Source organism: Narcine bancroftii, chromosome 2, assembly GCF_036971445.1.
Source record: "Narcine bancroftii isolate sNarBan1 chromosome 2, sNarBan1.hap1, whole genome shotgun sequence".
NCBI lineage: Eukaryota > Metazoa > Chordata > Chondrichthyes > Torpediniformes > Narcinidae > Narcine > Narcine bancroftii.
Genome location: NC_091470.1, coordinates 278,382,956 through 278,399,216, shown reverse-complemented (window position 1 = coordinate 278,399,216; position 16,261 = coordinate 278,382,956). Strand labels below are relative to the sequence as shown.

The 16,261-nt window shown below is 41.8% G+C and overlaps 1 protein-coding gene across 1 annotated transcript in view; it reads left to right on the top strand.

The window, feature by feature from the left end:
• LOC138755307 (thioredoxin domain-containing protein 3 homolog) overlaps positions 1-16,261 on the top strand; it is a 104,239-nt gene that overhangs the window by 47,165 nt on the left and 40,813 nt on the right. The window contains exons 9-11 of the mRNA XM_069921067.1: positions 4,017-4,109; positions 5,303-5,433; positions 15,908-16,029. Coding sequence (XP_069777168.1) covers positions 4,017-4,109; positions 5,303-5,433; positions 15,908-16,029 — 346 coding nt within the window. The remainder of the gene's footprint in view (positions 1-4,016; positions 4,110-5,302; positions 5,434-15,907; positions 16,030-16,261) is intronic.

Sequence of the window (16,261 nt, the reverse complement as noted above, 5' to 3'; positions counted from 1 at the left end):
GCGCGCATCATGCAGCCACTATTCGCTCTCATCAGAGCCAAGCACAAAACGCACGCTTGGAACCCAGAAGCCTGCAGCACAGTCGAGGCCACCAAGGATGCCCTCACAAAGGCCAATGTGCTCGCCCACCCGCACTCTCGGTCGATGCCTCAGCTTCAGCCGTCAGTGCTGTCCTGGAGCAGCAGGTGAATGGACAATGGAAGCCTTTGGCATTTTTCAGCCACCTGCTCCACCTGCCGAAACACAAGTATAGTGCCTTCGACTGCGTGTTACTGGGCATGCACCTGGTGGTGCAGCATTTCCACTTTTTTTTGGAGGGGAGGACTTTTACCATCTTCACCGACCACAAACCCCTCACCCAGGCACTCACGATGGCAAAGGATCCCTGTTCGGCCCACCAGCAGTGTCACCTCTCCTTCATGTCGGAGTTTACCACCGACATTTGGCACAAGGTGGGGAAGGACAATGTGGTTGCCGATGCGCTCTCGCAACCAGCCATCTGTGCACTGACGCCCGGCCTCAACTTCGACTAGCTTACCTGGGACCAGAAATCTGATGAGGAGACGAGGGTCTTCAAGACCGCCATCATGGGCCTTTTTGATTATATGTTATAGTATCAACTTCTGTTTCTATTGCATTTATCATTCTGGATGACTCCTCTGTTTTAATCTGCCAAGATAACATTTTATGTACCCATTCTCCTAGTTCATAATATTTTTGTTTAATTTTTAATATAATTTTTTTTATTCTATGTTTGTAGTGTAACTTCTTGTAACTTTTGTAACTTTTTATTCTCTAATATTCTATATTTTTCTTGTGTTCCTGATATATGATACTCTTTTTCCAATTTTGTTATATACTTCTCTAGGCCTTCTAATTCTCTTTCATATTCTCAAGATTTTTAGTGTAAGAATTAATTTGTCCTCTCAAATAAGCTTTAAGCGCATCCCATATGAAAAACCTATGATCATTGGAAGGAAGATTATTTTCACAAAATATTTCTATCTGTCTCTTAATAAATTCACAAAAATCATTCTTTTTTAATAATGTAGCATTAAGGCACCATATGTACATACTTGCTTTTCCATTAGCGTGATAGTAATGGCAAGTGGTCTGATAAAAGTCTTACCAAATATTCCGTTTTTACCACTCTACTTTGTAACTGGTTAGATATTAAAAATAAGTCAATCCTTGTATGTGAATCGTGTACTCTTGAGTAGATTAAATAGTCTCTTTCTAAAGGGTTGAGCTGTCTCCATATATGTAATGGAGAGGCAGCATCCACCACCTAGTGGCACTGCTACGCTCCTGTTTGGAGGTCACACTATCTGCCAATCAAGGTCAAGGACTAACCCCAAGCCATCAAGGTGACCCTTACAATTGGCCTAATTGAATCACCTCAGTTCACCCTGCTGAGTCCATGCACTTGGCTTCGAGCTATTGGCCACAGCAACCAACGGGGCCCACACTGACCTTTACGTTTGCCCCTCCTAGCTTTTCCCTCAAGAACTATAAAGAACCATTGGCCCCTTTGTTCTGTCTCTTTGGACTCCTCGTGGCATGTAAGTATCACCTTCTGTACTGGGTTGGGGTGAGTCTCAAGGCTAGGGAGCAGAGCTGTGTCCATACCGGTCAACGAGTGGGGGCACGTAATATCATCTTGATCTGATTGTTGAGTGTGTATGCTTTTGTAAATTCCCATGTTTCTGTTGGTTTCCCCATCGTCATCAAAAAGTGTATATTTGTCCCCCTGCATATTGTGTATGTGTAGAAGTTTACGTATTGATCCTGTTGTTCCAATTCCATCCCTGAAATAAAAGTATGCTTTGTACCTGCACTTTGGTCTGGTTCTTAACCTGTGGGACCCACATGAACCCAAACAACAATATATCAATTAGATTTAAATCCTTCATAGAACTCAGGAGGGAACCCATCTTCCCCTGGGGGCTTAGACTTCATCATCATAATTTGGGGTGTAAATATTCAGAAACATCCATGATTCTGCATAATTTTTACAATGTGCCATGACAAAACTTCCAGCTTGATTGGTTAATGTCTCTTCTATTATTATTGGTACATTTTTATTAATTAAAATCTTACTTTTACTTTTGATCTAATCATGTCCAGCAGTCCATTTATCTGACTCCCATTTTTTTAGCTTTTTCAAAAGCCTCGTTTTTCCTGTGTTTTCAACAGTTTTATCTCTGTTTGACCCATTCTCTCCAACATGTCTTCAACAATCTCTTTTATTTCAGTCATTTTCTCAGTCATATTTCTCATTTCTGTCTCAACAGCTGAGAATCGGTTGCTCAGATCCTCCATTTTTTTCCAGGAAGATGCTCAATTTTTGGCCTGACTCCCCAGTTTTATCTGGATCTGACAGTCCCATCGCCATTTTTGCACCACTCCCTTTCAGACTTTCACCCAATATTCCCATTTGAATAGGAGCTCTTCAGTCTTTGTTCTTGGCTGCCTTGACTTTGTACTAGCTTTATCCATTTTTGATGAATAAAATCTCGATTTTCAAGTTTTGACCATTTATTTAGTACTCTTCACAGAGAGTTCAATCAAAACGTCTAAGTCCTTCACATGGTCACGCCCCCTATCACCCAGATGGATAATATATATATATGGCAATAATGAAACCAGCATCATTCCCTGAGGCACACCACTAGTCACTGGTCTCCCGACAGAGAGGCAATCATCTACTACCACTCTCTGGCTTCTCCCACAAAACTAGTCTAATCCAGTTTACTACCTCATCTTGAATATCAAATGACTTAACTTCTTGACCAACCTCCCATGCCTTGTCAAAGGCCCTACTTAAATTGATGTAGACATCATCCATTGCCTTTCCTTCATCTATATTCCTGGTAAACGCCATGAAAAACTATAAGATTGATTGGACGTGACTTACCACACACAAAGCCATGTTGACTGTGCCTAATCAAATCCTATCTATCCAAGTACTAATCTATCTGGTCTCTTAAGATACTTTCCAACAATTTACCCACTACTGATGACAAGATCACTGGCGTATAATTTCCTGGATTATTCTTGGAGCCTTTCTTAAACAATGGAACAACATTAGCTATTCTCCATCTCACTGCCACCTCACCTGTGGCTGAGGCCATTTTAAGTATATGCAAGGGTGCCTACAATTTCTGCATGAGCCTCACTCTGAGGGAATATCATGTTAGGCCCTGATGATTTATCCACCCTTATTTTCCTCAAGGCAACAAGACCTCTTCCTTTGTACTCTGTATATAGTCCATCACCTCATTGCTGTTTTGCCTCTCTGCAATAGACTGTGTGTCCATATCCCAAGTAACCCGAGATGCAAAAAATAACATTTATGATCTTTTTCCATCTCTTTTAGCTCCATCCATAGACAACCACTCTGAGCTTCAAGACAATTTTTTTCTCCCTTGCTATCTTTTTGATCTTAAATATACTTTACTGTGTCTGGTGGAGCCTTGTTTGAGCCCTCTTGATTTCCTTAAGCGTTTTCTTGCATTTTTTTTCTTCTCAAGTATCTATCTTGTTTGTTCCTTTCTGCCTATATCTATTATGCACCTTCTTAACCAGGGCCTCAATATCTTTTGAAAACCAAGGTTCCTTACTTTTGTCTTGCTGTTTGTCTTGCTTTTAATTCTTGCATACAAACTCAAATTTTAATTTTTGAAGGCATCCCACTTACCAAGCACACCTCTACCAGATCCTTTCTGATTCAATCAAATTTGGCCTTTCTCTAATTTAGAATCTGAGGACCAGACTTATCCCTTCCCATCTTATCTTGAACTAGATCCAAAGTTCCCTCACACACACACTTCCATCATCTGCACTGTCTCATTCCCTATAGGAAATCCAGTATTGCATTCTCTCTCGTTGTGACCTCCATATAACAATTCAGGAAACTTTCCTGAACACATTTGACCAAATCTCAGCCATCCAACCCATTTACACTACAAGTCCCAGATAATATCTCAAGAAGTATTTGTTTATTTTTTCCAAAGATTAGTGAGACAGGATTACAAATTTTGGCAGAAGAAACAGCACAATTGACTGAGGAAGAAGCCAAAGAATTGTATGAACATAAAAAGCATCAGGTAAACACTTTTCCAGAAAATAAGGTTGCATAGCATTTCGACACCAAATTATATTGTAAAAATGCAAATAATTTGTGTATATTAAAGGCTTTGGAAGTTCTGTTTAAGAAGCTGCACACAGTGATTGTCTCCTCATTATCAGAGGAAAACAACATAATGGATAGTTACATTAAATGAGAAAACTGAAGGACAAAAGGGGAAAAGAGAAAAAAAGTAGATGATTAAAAGGTGTTTAGAGATCAACAAAAGAATACATATCAAGAAGGAATTTAGAAAAAAAATCGTACTTCCACAGTAAATAGTTATAGGTGTAAGTGGTCAAGTCACTTAATTTTCACCTCAAGGTCTGAATTCAGATTCCTAACCTCTATATTTTCCTCAACTTTTTCATCTCTCACACTACTATTTTGGATCTCATTTCCCAACCAAACTAATTTAACTCCACTTGAGTAACTCTAACAAATCTTACCACCAAAATTGTAGACCCCTCCATTTCAGTATAATCTGTACCTCTTGTACAGGTGATCTCTGTCTCAGAAGAAATCCCAATAGTATTGAAGCCCTCCCAGGATTCAGCACCAGCTTTTCAACTATGAATTTCTCTGCCCTACTAACCTATTCTTACTCTTACTAATGTATGGACTAAGAATAAACCAGAGATTAGTACCATTGAGTTTCACCTTTTTAATGTTCTAATTAACTCTCTATATTCAACCTGCAGGACCACATCTCTTTTTCTATCCGTCGTTGGCACCAGTATGTCCAATCTTTACCCTTGAGAATGTTCTATAGTATAGAAATGAATGTGTGGGTAGGAAAGTTAATAAGGGCATAGAACTCAGGAGAATAGAATAAAGAGAACACTATTATATTGGCATTCATGGGGAAAACTGAGAAAATTTGAGAAATTAGCATGCATATATCAAATCCCACAAACTAACTGAAAGGAACCATCATCATCCTTTGGGATGGATAGATGTCATGGGGAAAAATGATAACATTTGAGAAGGAGAAAAACAATTTCACCAGAGATTTTGGGACAGTGGCACACGTTGAGGATTTTTGAAGAGATGGGAGGGTTTGTGGACACTGAAGTCTTCGCACAACAACATTTATAACACATTTAAAATCTGTGAAGATGATGGCAACATGATGTCTTCCTAATTCTCCTGATGAATCATTCTCTTGAACAGCGTAATTATGAAGAGATTGTGCAAACAATGTCAAGTGGTGTTTGTGATGTACTGTTATTCTCTGACGAAATAAAAGATTTTGAATTTGATGTGGATGAAGCTGAAATGGCTAAAACAAATGATGATGACAGGTATGAACTTCTATAATTGTGATGAGCAATGATAACTGGATTAACTTAACTTTTAATATTGATCATCATTTACATTCTGTAAACTAAAAAAATATACTTTGATGTCATTGGTAATTAAGACAATTTAAAAGTAACTCAAATGAGTCATATAAAATGCATTAACATCATTCATTCAATTACATGATTAATATTTCTGGTAATTTGCTGTCTATGCTTTACATGAGGAATACCTCTATTAAGAGGTATTCTGCCACTCCTTCACACTCCTAACCCCAGCCCTAATGCCAATCTTATGTCATTGGGATAACCATTGCAAAATGAAAAGTTCACCATTTTGTACTCAGCAGAAATCTTGCCAGCTGAGAGCTGGTGTAAATTCTATAGAAGCTTGAAAAAGCTTCTGAACTCCCACTACCAAGATAATCCTCTTCCCTTACCAGACATTTTAATTTCTTTGCTTTGGATAGATGTTTGCTGCTACTTTTAAGCCTTTTTATTGCCTCCATGTCTTCCAATTCTTCCTTAATGTATTCAGATGTTCTTCTCAATAGCACTAGGTCTCACCCCACCCAGGTCATGCTCTCTTCTCTCCTCTCCTCTCCCATCGGGCAGAAGATGCATGAGTTTGAAAACATGGATTACCAGATTCAAGAACATTTTCTTTCTTGTTATCAAACTCTTGAATAGATTTCTCAGTAGTAAAATGGGGTCTCTCAATCTCTGTAACCCTACTTACACCGCAACCTTGCACTGTTTTAACTGAACTTTTTTTCAGTGATTTTGCACTATCTGCTGTACTTAAATATGATTGACTTTCCTGGATAACATGCAAAACAAAGTTTCCATTGTATCTCAGTACATGTGACAATAAATAAACAATTCACAATTCACTTTGTCAGTACATTGAAGATAGGAGGATTGACTTCTTCCCCAAGTCAAAAGGAGCAAATGGAACTAGAGCAAATGGAACTAGAACAACTGCTTACTGTGCCTTGTGAAGCACCAACAGCTTATCAATCAAAGGTAATGCCAGCACCTTCTCAATCGAAGATAGCACCAGCACCCTATCAATCAAAGATAACTGAGTTGAAGCAGCAAATGGTAGCACTGACTCTCAAGTCCAGGCTTTGGGCGTGCAGCAGAATTCTTTTCGTCGACCTGGTTGGAATCAAGGTGGTCGAGGATGTGGTAGAGGTGATGGATGACGTATTTGTTGAAAGCATCAGAAATTTGGTTCTGCTGCCTGGTCCTGTCAGCCACCTTGTGACTTCTACAAATGGCAGCTGAAAACAACCAGGCCCAGCAGTAGAGGCAACTGCTGATTATGGGAACATCAGCCGCTGTCTTATCCTCAAAAACCATCTCTTGTCAATTCTGGTGCAGAGATTTCAGTGATCCCTCCGCCCACAGAAGAACATAGACACCCCAATATGTATGTTCTTTCAGCTGCAAATGATTCTCTCATGGTCAGAGGTCACTCATGTTGGATTTTGGTCTCAAGAAACCTTTTCAGTGGGTTTTCATGGCTGCAAACGTGCCAAATTCCATTTTGGGAGTGGATTTCTTTTTTTTTGAAAATTTTTGAATTTTAAAAAACTCCTACAAATCCAAACAAACAACACAATCTCTTTCAACAATAGTATATAAACATACAGAGTTTAGTTTTTCCCATCCCTCTCCCCTCCCTCCCATTCCCTAATACAGAGGTTCTCAACCTTTTTCTTTCCACCCACATACCACTTTAAGTATTCGCTATGCCATAGGTGTTCTGTGATTAGTAAGAGATTGCTTAAGGTACGTGGGTGAAAAGAAAAAGTTTGAAGAACACTGTTTTAATTGTACCTAATTGACTCGTTATGTGCACGGTTTCGTAACTCCAAAGGAAATGGGCCAATGACAATTTTTCTCAAGTGAAATAATTCAGTAACATTTGGGTCTACCTTCCCTTCCCACTCACATATCATCTTAAGCAATCCCTTACTAATCACAGAGCACCGATGGCATAGGGATTACTTAAAGTGGTATGACAGTGGAAAGAAAAAGGTTGAGAACCACAACAAAGAAAAGATTATATAAATTAAATATATACAAAAAACCAAATATCAGTAAAGTCACAACCCCTTAAGGGAACTTTTTAAAAAAATCAAATAAGCCTAAAATAAAAAAGATGAGGAACAAAATACAAGAGCACGTCATCTGCACCATGACTCACTTCATTGATCTCAATCATTTCATTACTGACTCAGATTACTGGATTTCCTTTATTCAGAAGGGGTATAATTAAATCTGCATACCAATGTGTTGCAGAGAGGGTTGCCACACCCTAACAAATGTGCCATAATTTCCTCCTTAAATTGTACATGATTTTCTCCAGGGGAATACAACTCTGCATTTCCACATTCTACCGTGTAATATTCCACGTAACCGCTATACACTTCCTAGCTACCAACAAAGCGGCTTTCACAAACTGAATTTGGTATCTAGACTCATGTCCATAATGTTTACCAGAAGATACAATTCCAGATCGTGTGGAAAACACACTTTTAGAATTTTTTTCAGAATGTCCCCCAGAAGGATCTCATCTTTGTACACAGCCAGGATGAATGGATAAAGATTTCAATCTTCACACCACACTTAAAGCACATTTCCAAAATTTCTAATTTAGATTTATGTAATTTTTGTGGTGTGAGGTATAGTTGATGCAGGAAATTGTATTGCACCAATCTGTACCTGGCATTATTAACTGCTGTCATGCTGTCCAGACATAAGTCTGACCAGCACTACTCATGAATTGCTGTGGCCAAGTCCGTCTCCTAACTTTCCCTTGACTTGTGTAAGCCTGGCTTTGGGCTTACATGTATTTCCCTTTCAAATTAGAATTTCCATGTCACTACACACGGGCAAGGCCATAGACGGTCCTAACTTATCCCTTAAGAAAGATCTTAGCTGAAGATAGCAAAAGAAAGTTTTATTAGACAAACCTTAGCTGTTCGAATTACATAAGCTGCCCTTGGTCATAACAATCCTTGTTACACCTCATCCCCTTCTGGCATCAGGTGTCCAGGATCTTATTATCCAGAGTCATAGATATTAATTTGATCTGGGTCAAGGGTGCTTTAGGAGAAACTTCCACCTTTATTCCAATACATTGATTTTTTTTGCCACATATGTATTACATTTTTTAATATGGAATTATCCATTTTCTTTGATATCAATTTAGTGTCCCATTGATGTATAAACTCTCCTGCTATCTTTTCTCCTACTATAAGTAGTCCAGGAGGGGTACAACCTCCCTCAAAGAGTGAGGTGATAAACTTTGAATGGGCCACTAATAATATTTTTTTTTAATCCAGCAATTTCAGTCTTCTCAATTTATAATTCCAACTCAACTTTTTCATGGAGATCCTAGCAACTTTACCATTCCACAAGAACTTTCTGACACATCCGTTGAGCATCTTAAAGAAACCCTGGGACAATGGAATGAGAAAGGACTGAAATAGATATTGTAGTCTTGGTATCACCTTCATTTTAATGCAATTAACTCTGCCCACCAAAATTATGGGCAGAGTTCTCCATCTACCAAGGTGTTCCTCGATCTTCCGGAGCAAAGGGAGATAATTGAGTTTTGTAGTTGCTCTAGTCATGCAACGAGCAAAACACCACGCAGAATTGAAGGTGATTTGAACCAACTGCTTTACTGATTCAAAAGCCATGTACTTAGGTACCCTCTCTCAGCAATCCCCGTGACCAGCGGGGCGGAACTGACCAGCCATCAGGCTGTGTGGTCTTGCCCCGCACTCAAAGGTCTTCCAGTCGGATCTGCCTGCGGTTTCGTGAGCCAGTTCCCATGTTGTATGGGTGAGCCACCACCCCCAGAACCGGCATTAGGAGGCTTGGAGTCCACGGCCAACACCTCTTTAGTCTGTTTGGGTGCCCAATCCTGTTGGCATGGGGGATGGCACAGTCACAGGGTGTTCCAGGTCGAGGTGCACCGGCTTGAGGTGGTCAATGGTGAGGGTCTCCTTATGGCTGCTCTTGTTGAGGATGCATGTGGTTTCATTCTGATGCACAACTTGTATGGGCCCTCGTACAGCTACTGCAGTGGTGTCTTCTGCATTCCCCTGTGAACAAAAATGTAGTCGCATTCCCAAAGGTCCTTGGGGAACAAAAGAAGGTTTCGGGCTATGGCATGAGTTTGGGACAGGGGCTAGTGTTCCAACCTTCTCCAGGGTCTGTGAACTCTGCTGTGGGGGTCTTCTCTGTACCACAAGCCATCAGCACAAACTCGCCTGGAATCGTCAGAGTGGTGCCATATACCAACTTTGCTGACGACATGGCTAAGTCTTCTTTGGGAGCCATGTGGGTGCCAAAAAGCACCCACGAGAGCTCGTCCACCCAATCTGGGACTCAAACGCATGCCATCAGTGCCAACTTCAAGTGCCAGTGGAAACACTGTACCAGGTTGTTGGACTACACATGGTAGGCCATGGTGTGGTTTAGCTGGATCCCAAGTAGCTGTGCCAGTGCCGACCATAGGCTGGACATGAACTGCAACCCCCTGTATGAGGTGATGTTAGTAGGCAGGCTGAAACGTGCAACCCACCTTGCGAAGAGGGTCTTGGCACAGGACCCCGTGGACGTGTCGGTGAGCGGTGTACAGCTTCTGGCGAATCTGTCGACCATGGTGAATAAGTGCCTTGCCCTTGAAAGACCGACGGTGGACTAACAATGTCCACATAGACATGCTCAAACCTCGTGGTTAGGCTGGAAAAGTTGAAGAGGGGCCTTCACGTGCCACTGGACTTTGAAGGTTTGGCAATGTATGCATGTCCTGGCCCAGTGCTTGACCTGCCATGCCAAATGAATCTATCTACCACCAGCCTGAATGCACAGGTGGGCCAAACCATGTAGTACGTCAAAAACGCGATGCCTCCAAGCAGCAGGAACGATTGGCTAAGTTTGGCTAGTGGACACGTCACAGAGGAGCTTGTTGCCTGTTGGGCCGATAGGTATGTCCTCAAGTTGGAGGCCTGAGGTTGTGATGTGGTAAGCCGGCATCTCTGTCCAGCTGCTGCGCCTTGGCAGTGCATCAAGTGGATAGAGTGCGACGTTGTTTTTCCTGGAGAGGTGTTTGATGGTGATGGTATACTCTAAGATGTATGACATGTGCCATTGCTGCCATGCCAACCATGGATCTGACACTTTGGCAAATGTGAAGGTTAGGCGTTTGTGGTCTATGAAGGTCATGAACTCCCGACTTTCCAAGAAGTACCAAAAGTACCAGATAGTGAGGTAAAGGACTAGCAATTCCCTGTCAAAGGCTGTATTTCAGCTCCAGGGGTCACAGGTGCTGACTGAAGAACACAAGTGGTTTCCACTGACCCTCAATTAGTTGCTCTAGTGTCACCATGAGGGCTGTGGGCACATCCACCCGTAGGTGTATCAGGAGGGTGGCATTTGCCAGGGCATCATTCGCCTGCTCGAACACCACCATTGACTCAGTGTCCCAAGTAATTTCTTTGGTCTTGCCAGACATCAGGCCAAACGGGTTGCAATGATCTGAGCCACTGATGCTAGGAATTTTTAGTAAACGTTATCATGCCCACAAACTCCTGTAGGTTCTTGACTGTACTAAGCCTGGCGAACTAGTGTATGGCCTCAACATTTGCCAGCAAGGGAACCATTCCATGCTGGTTGATGTGATGCCCAAGGAAATCAGTGGCCAACACCCTAAACAGCACTTCATGATGGCCAGGCCGTATTCACTCAGGTGGTGGCATAGTTGGTGCAAGTGCATCAAAAGGTCTTGGTGCGAGCAGCTGGTGAAATCCAAGCCGCGCCCCACTGAATCCATGATCAGCTGGAACATCTGTGCTATGTTCTTGAGTACAAAAGGCATCTGCAGGAATTTGAATAGGCCGAATTGGGTAATGAGGGCCGTCTTGGGATGTCTGAGCTGCATTCTGTAGACTGAATGTGCTGAAAGGGCTAGTTACTGCCATCTTCATGATGTCAGAAGGCTCAACTAGAATCCAATAGTAAGTATGGAATGTACAGTGGTTTATGGACCACGTATTCGCCAGCCTCAATTTTGTGTTTGTTTACATTGACAATATTCTGGTCGCAAATCTGGATGAAGAGGAACACAAGTGCCACCTTATCTCGTTGTTTCAGAGGCTTAATGAGTTGGGCATTGCGATCAATCCCAGTAAATGTGTTTTTGGCACTGTTGAACTTAGGCTTTTGGGGCATGGTATTTTGCTTGGTGAATCAAAAGTGTGAGAGATTTGAGAATTTCCTACATCCATTACATAGCTGGACAGTTTCAATCAGCTGCGTCTTTGCATGACTCGGAGGCTGAAGGTGGGGGTGGGTGGTGGGGGGGTGGCTGGCATGGTCATGTTGGTATATGGGTGATGAATCTCAGATGTAAGAGGAGGAAAGTGAGTATAAGGATCACCTGCCAATGAGAAGGTCAGATGAGTTTAGCTGGGTGGTGTTTGGGGAGTTAAAGAATGCATTGTTGTGTCTAGTGAAAATAAAAGAAAGAAACAAGTAAATGTATTCTTTTTCTGTAGGCTGTGGGGAAATCAGTGCCGTTTCAGCTTCCATAAACTTTATCCCTTGTCCCTTCTACTAAGAAAGAAAAAGAAAACATTACCTGGTCACTCCTCACTCTCTCTACTGAAGCCCAATGTTCAGCAAAGCCCACACTTTGACCTTACAATCCCTCATAAAATGTCCGTTCCCAAGTTATCACTCCCACTCTATCTGCCTCTCTTTATAATCCTTGCTGATTGCCAGCCTCATTGTTAGCACTCCCACTGACACTTCGAATCTGTACCTCACCTCCTTCCTCATTGATACAAATATTCCTTAGTCTTATATTAACTATGTAAAATCTTACAATTCATAAGTAAATTTCATATATTTTGTTGAGGCCAGAATCATAGCAAAACTCAAATTCTGAAGCAAGTTGGATCTTTTAATCCATAATTGATACCTAACCTTTGGTGTATTCATGTAATGCCATGGAATGTGTATTGGTAAATTTGTATCACCTCAAGTTGTACTACTGTGGGAGGGGGGGGGGGCGTGGCAAGATGGCGTAGAGCACACATGTCAAACTCTGGCCCGCGGCCCGCAAGATCATTTCAAAAATGTATTAGAGGTGGCCCGCTGGCCACCGCGCCAGTATAGTGCATGCACAGTAATACAACAAATCCAAGAATGCATTGGCGTCAGTCCGCTAATTGCCCCCACCTCCTCTGTTTACGTTGCAGGGTCTCACCGTGGACTCTGGTTTTGGGGCTGGCCGGTGTCAGGGGAAGCCAAGGCCGCTTCCCAGCGCCTGGAACCGGAGGCCTCGGGCCTGACCTTGCCAGGACTGTTGCCCACTCCCCCTCCCTGCCGCAGGCCGACCCGCGACTCACGGTGACGGGGCCGCTGATCCGCCGAGATGCCGCCCTGCAGCGAGAGCCAATGCCCCCGCACTGTCGTGTCCCCCCGCCCGCCCCCCCACCGCAGCGCGGCCTGGCCGGTGTCAGGGGAAGCCAAGGCTGCTTCCCAGCGCCCGGAACCGGAGGCCTTGGGCCTAACCTCACCAGGACCGTTGCCCACTCCCCTTCCCTGCTGCAGGCCGACCCGCGACTCACGGTGACGGGGCCGCTGATCCGCCGAGATGCCGCCCTGCAGCGAGAGCCGATGCCCCCGCACTGTCGTTGTCCAACCCGATCGCCCGCAAACCCCCGCCCTCCCGCACACAGGCCTGAGTAAGTATTATGAACTTTAATCTCAGGATAAAATGATCTTCCAATAGTTTCATGTCACAGTGATAAATATATTCCTGGTTAAAAATGGTCCTGCACCTGGATACAAGCTCATTAGGCATAAAACTTGAAAAGTGTGTAAATCAAAGGATATCTGTACCAATGGAAAAAGGGCATGGCAAATAACCCTGCTAGAGTTCATGCCCACAATCAGTCACCCATTTGATTGTTTCAGGAATCATGTTATTCTCCCACATTCTCAATAGCCCTCAGATTTTACTATTCCACAGCACACTAGCAACATTTGGCAAATCCTCTATAGAGAAATATTATTTATTGAATATTTTATTTCTCATTCGTTAATGCTTCTGGAAAGAGTTTATCCAAAACTATTATTAAACATTTATTTTAATAAGAAAAAGTTTAACATTACATATGTTGAAAGAAGAGAAAACATGCAGATGTTGTTGAAAATTTTCAATAAATATTTAGTTCGGCCCTCGACTTAGTCCAAGTTTTTAATTTTGGCCCTCCGTGAATTTGAGTTTGACACCCCTGGCGTAGAGGGAAGATGTGCAGTTCCACCTTTCCCCAGTTAGACTTATAAATACCCGATTTTAAAAGTTGTAAAAGTGGTTAAAAATAGTTTTTACAGACTTTGGAATAGTGGAGGATTGAAATGGGTACAAACGTGAAGAAATCAAACACTCAGTACAAAAGAAATTACCTTATAAAAATGTTGAAGAATAGAGGCCTACCTACCAGGTTGAAGCCATGGAGTCATTGACTGGAGTTCCCAAGCCTCAAAGGACCCCTGCTCGTCTGAGTATTACGCCGCCACCAATCGCATATCCGCAAGATGGCGCTGGTTCTGTGATGAGCTCAGCCGGCCCTGACTCATGCCCCCATGAGTCTGGGCACGCATGCGGATCGGCTGAGTGGGGACAGACGCGCGAGCCCGCAGTAGTGCCTGGTGGTCTAGGGACGTGCAGTGTAGCGTCGGAGAATGCACCTGCGCGGTCGATGACTTCCGAGCATGCGCTGTCGCAATTTCACAAATTATTAGAGAAGGTGTGGGCTGTGGGGGAACCCGAAAGACAGAGGGCTGATGAGGTCGGCATGCTGTCGACCAGTATCCAGACCCGCAGCCGCACTGGAAGAGGAATCATCGAGTCAGAAGAGGAAGAGAGCCCAGCGCTATTGGAACCAACACAGGAAGAATATATGGGGACTGGGACCAGAGAAGGTAGGCCTCAAGGGGAAGTGATGGAACCTGAACTGGATTCTGTGTTTACAATATTGGAAGGGATTGCTCATCAAATGGAAAATATGTCAATGCAGATGTCTCCACAGATAAATCAAGGGTTCATGGAAGTGAAAACTAAAATGAACAGTATGTGTGAAGAGATTACTTCTATGAAGAAAGATATGACTGAGTTTAAAAGTGATGTTAGTAGATGTATAAAAACAGTAGACACTGTATAGGATAATTTAAAAAAATTGAAGAAGCTTTTTTTGAATGTAAAAGCCAAGTGGATCGTAATAGAGAAAAAATGGAAAAAGTGGAGGATTCTTTCGTGGACTGGGGGGATACAGAAGAAGGAATTATTGAAGAAGATTGACTCATTAGAGAATCAAGTTGTACTGCTGTGAATGTGGATTCTTTTCATTTGTTTATTTATTGTTCCTCTGCCAAGATATAGTGAAAATCTTTTTTGTGTTCTCTCCAGGCAAGATGTGATAATTTTGCAAGGTTAACTTTATACTGTACATCCTGAAACCTTTTGCAAATTAACACCTCTTTTTATAACTGAGAAGTGGTATGTTGTCTTCACCACTAATCTATAGAATTAGGATCTTTTAGCCTCTGCTTCCCATGAAGTTCCTCTTTGTTAGAAGTGAAAGATTAAGGTATATTTACTCAGAATTGAGTGCTTCAATCCTGACAAAGTTAATTGGGTCAGTAAAAGGCCATTTTATTTGCAAGCAAAAGGCAGTTGCATTAATGCTCCTCAACTCTCCTATGTTTTGCTTTTCAGGTCTGTGATTTACTCTTCAGCCTATATATGTTCAGTGTTCAACCTAATTTCCATACTTGTTTGTTTGGTTTACATGGTTAGTTTTGAGTCAAGTGATTACAGATCTCAGTTGCATTTCTGAAAAGACAAAAGTGCAAAATATTCATTCTTTCCTTAATCCTCATGACCTAAATATCAAGAACAAGATATGAATATGCGATAGGCACCCTCATCACCTGGTTACTTTCCCTGTCCCTGCAGTATTACAGACACCAACCATTATGAAGTATCAGGGAAGTAGTTTATCACCAAGAGACCCATGATTACATTATGTTGAAAATAAGTGGCGAAATACCCATGACCCTTTTACTTATAACACCAAGCTTCAAATCAAACAGCTGTTAGACTACCTCTGAGACGAATGCCTCTTGAAATTATCATTTGAAGTGTCCAATTTACATCCTATGGAGCTTGCCCTGTCTAAAAAAAAGGTATTGAAATATCACATTAAGATATCATTTCAACTATTGTCTTCTGCTTAATCAGCCTGTGGCTCACTTCTGGATTGGCAGATCAATATTTGGATATTTATCTTTTTCAGTCTCTTTTACATCAGAATTTAATTCTGTAGATTTATGAGCTAGGATTTGCATACAACTTTGAAATAAATAACAATTTTTTTCCTAGTGACATCAGAGACCTAGCCCACAGACTATTCAGTTTCTTCTTTCCCACAATTTATGAAAAATATAAAAAGATTGAAAGGACACTAGCAATCATCAGACCTCAACTGCTCGAATTACGAAAAGGTACAGTAATGTATGTATAAGACCCCTTACACAATATATATTCTTTAATTACAGATAGTAACTTGGATCTTAATTTAGGATATTTTTTTCTATTTGGATTATATTTGAAATAAGTATGCTCTTCTTAAAATTAAAAATATTGCAGGAGGACTCAGCCTATGTTGTACGACTTGCAGATTGTGGGAATTTTGAGATGCTTCTTACAATGTAAATGGATGACCACATCACTGGA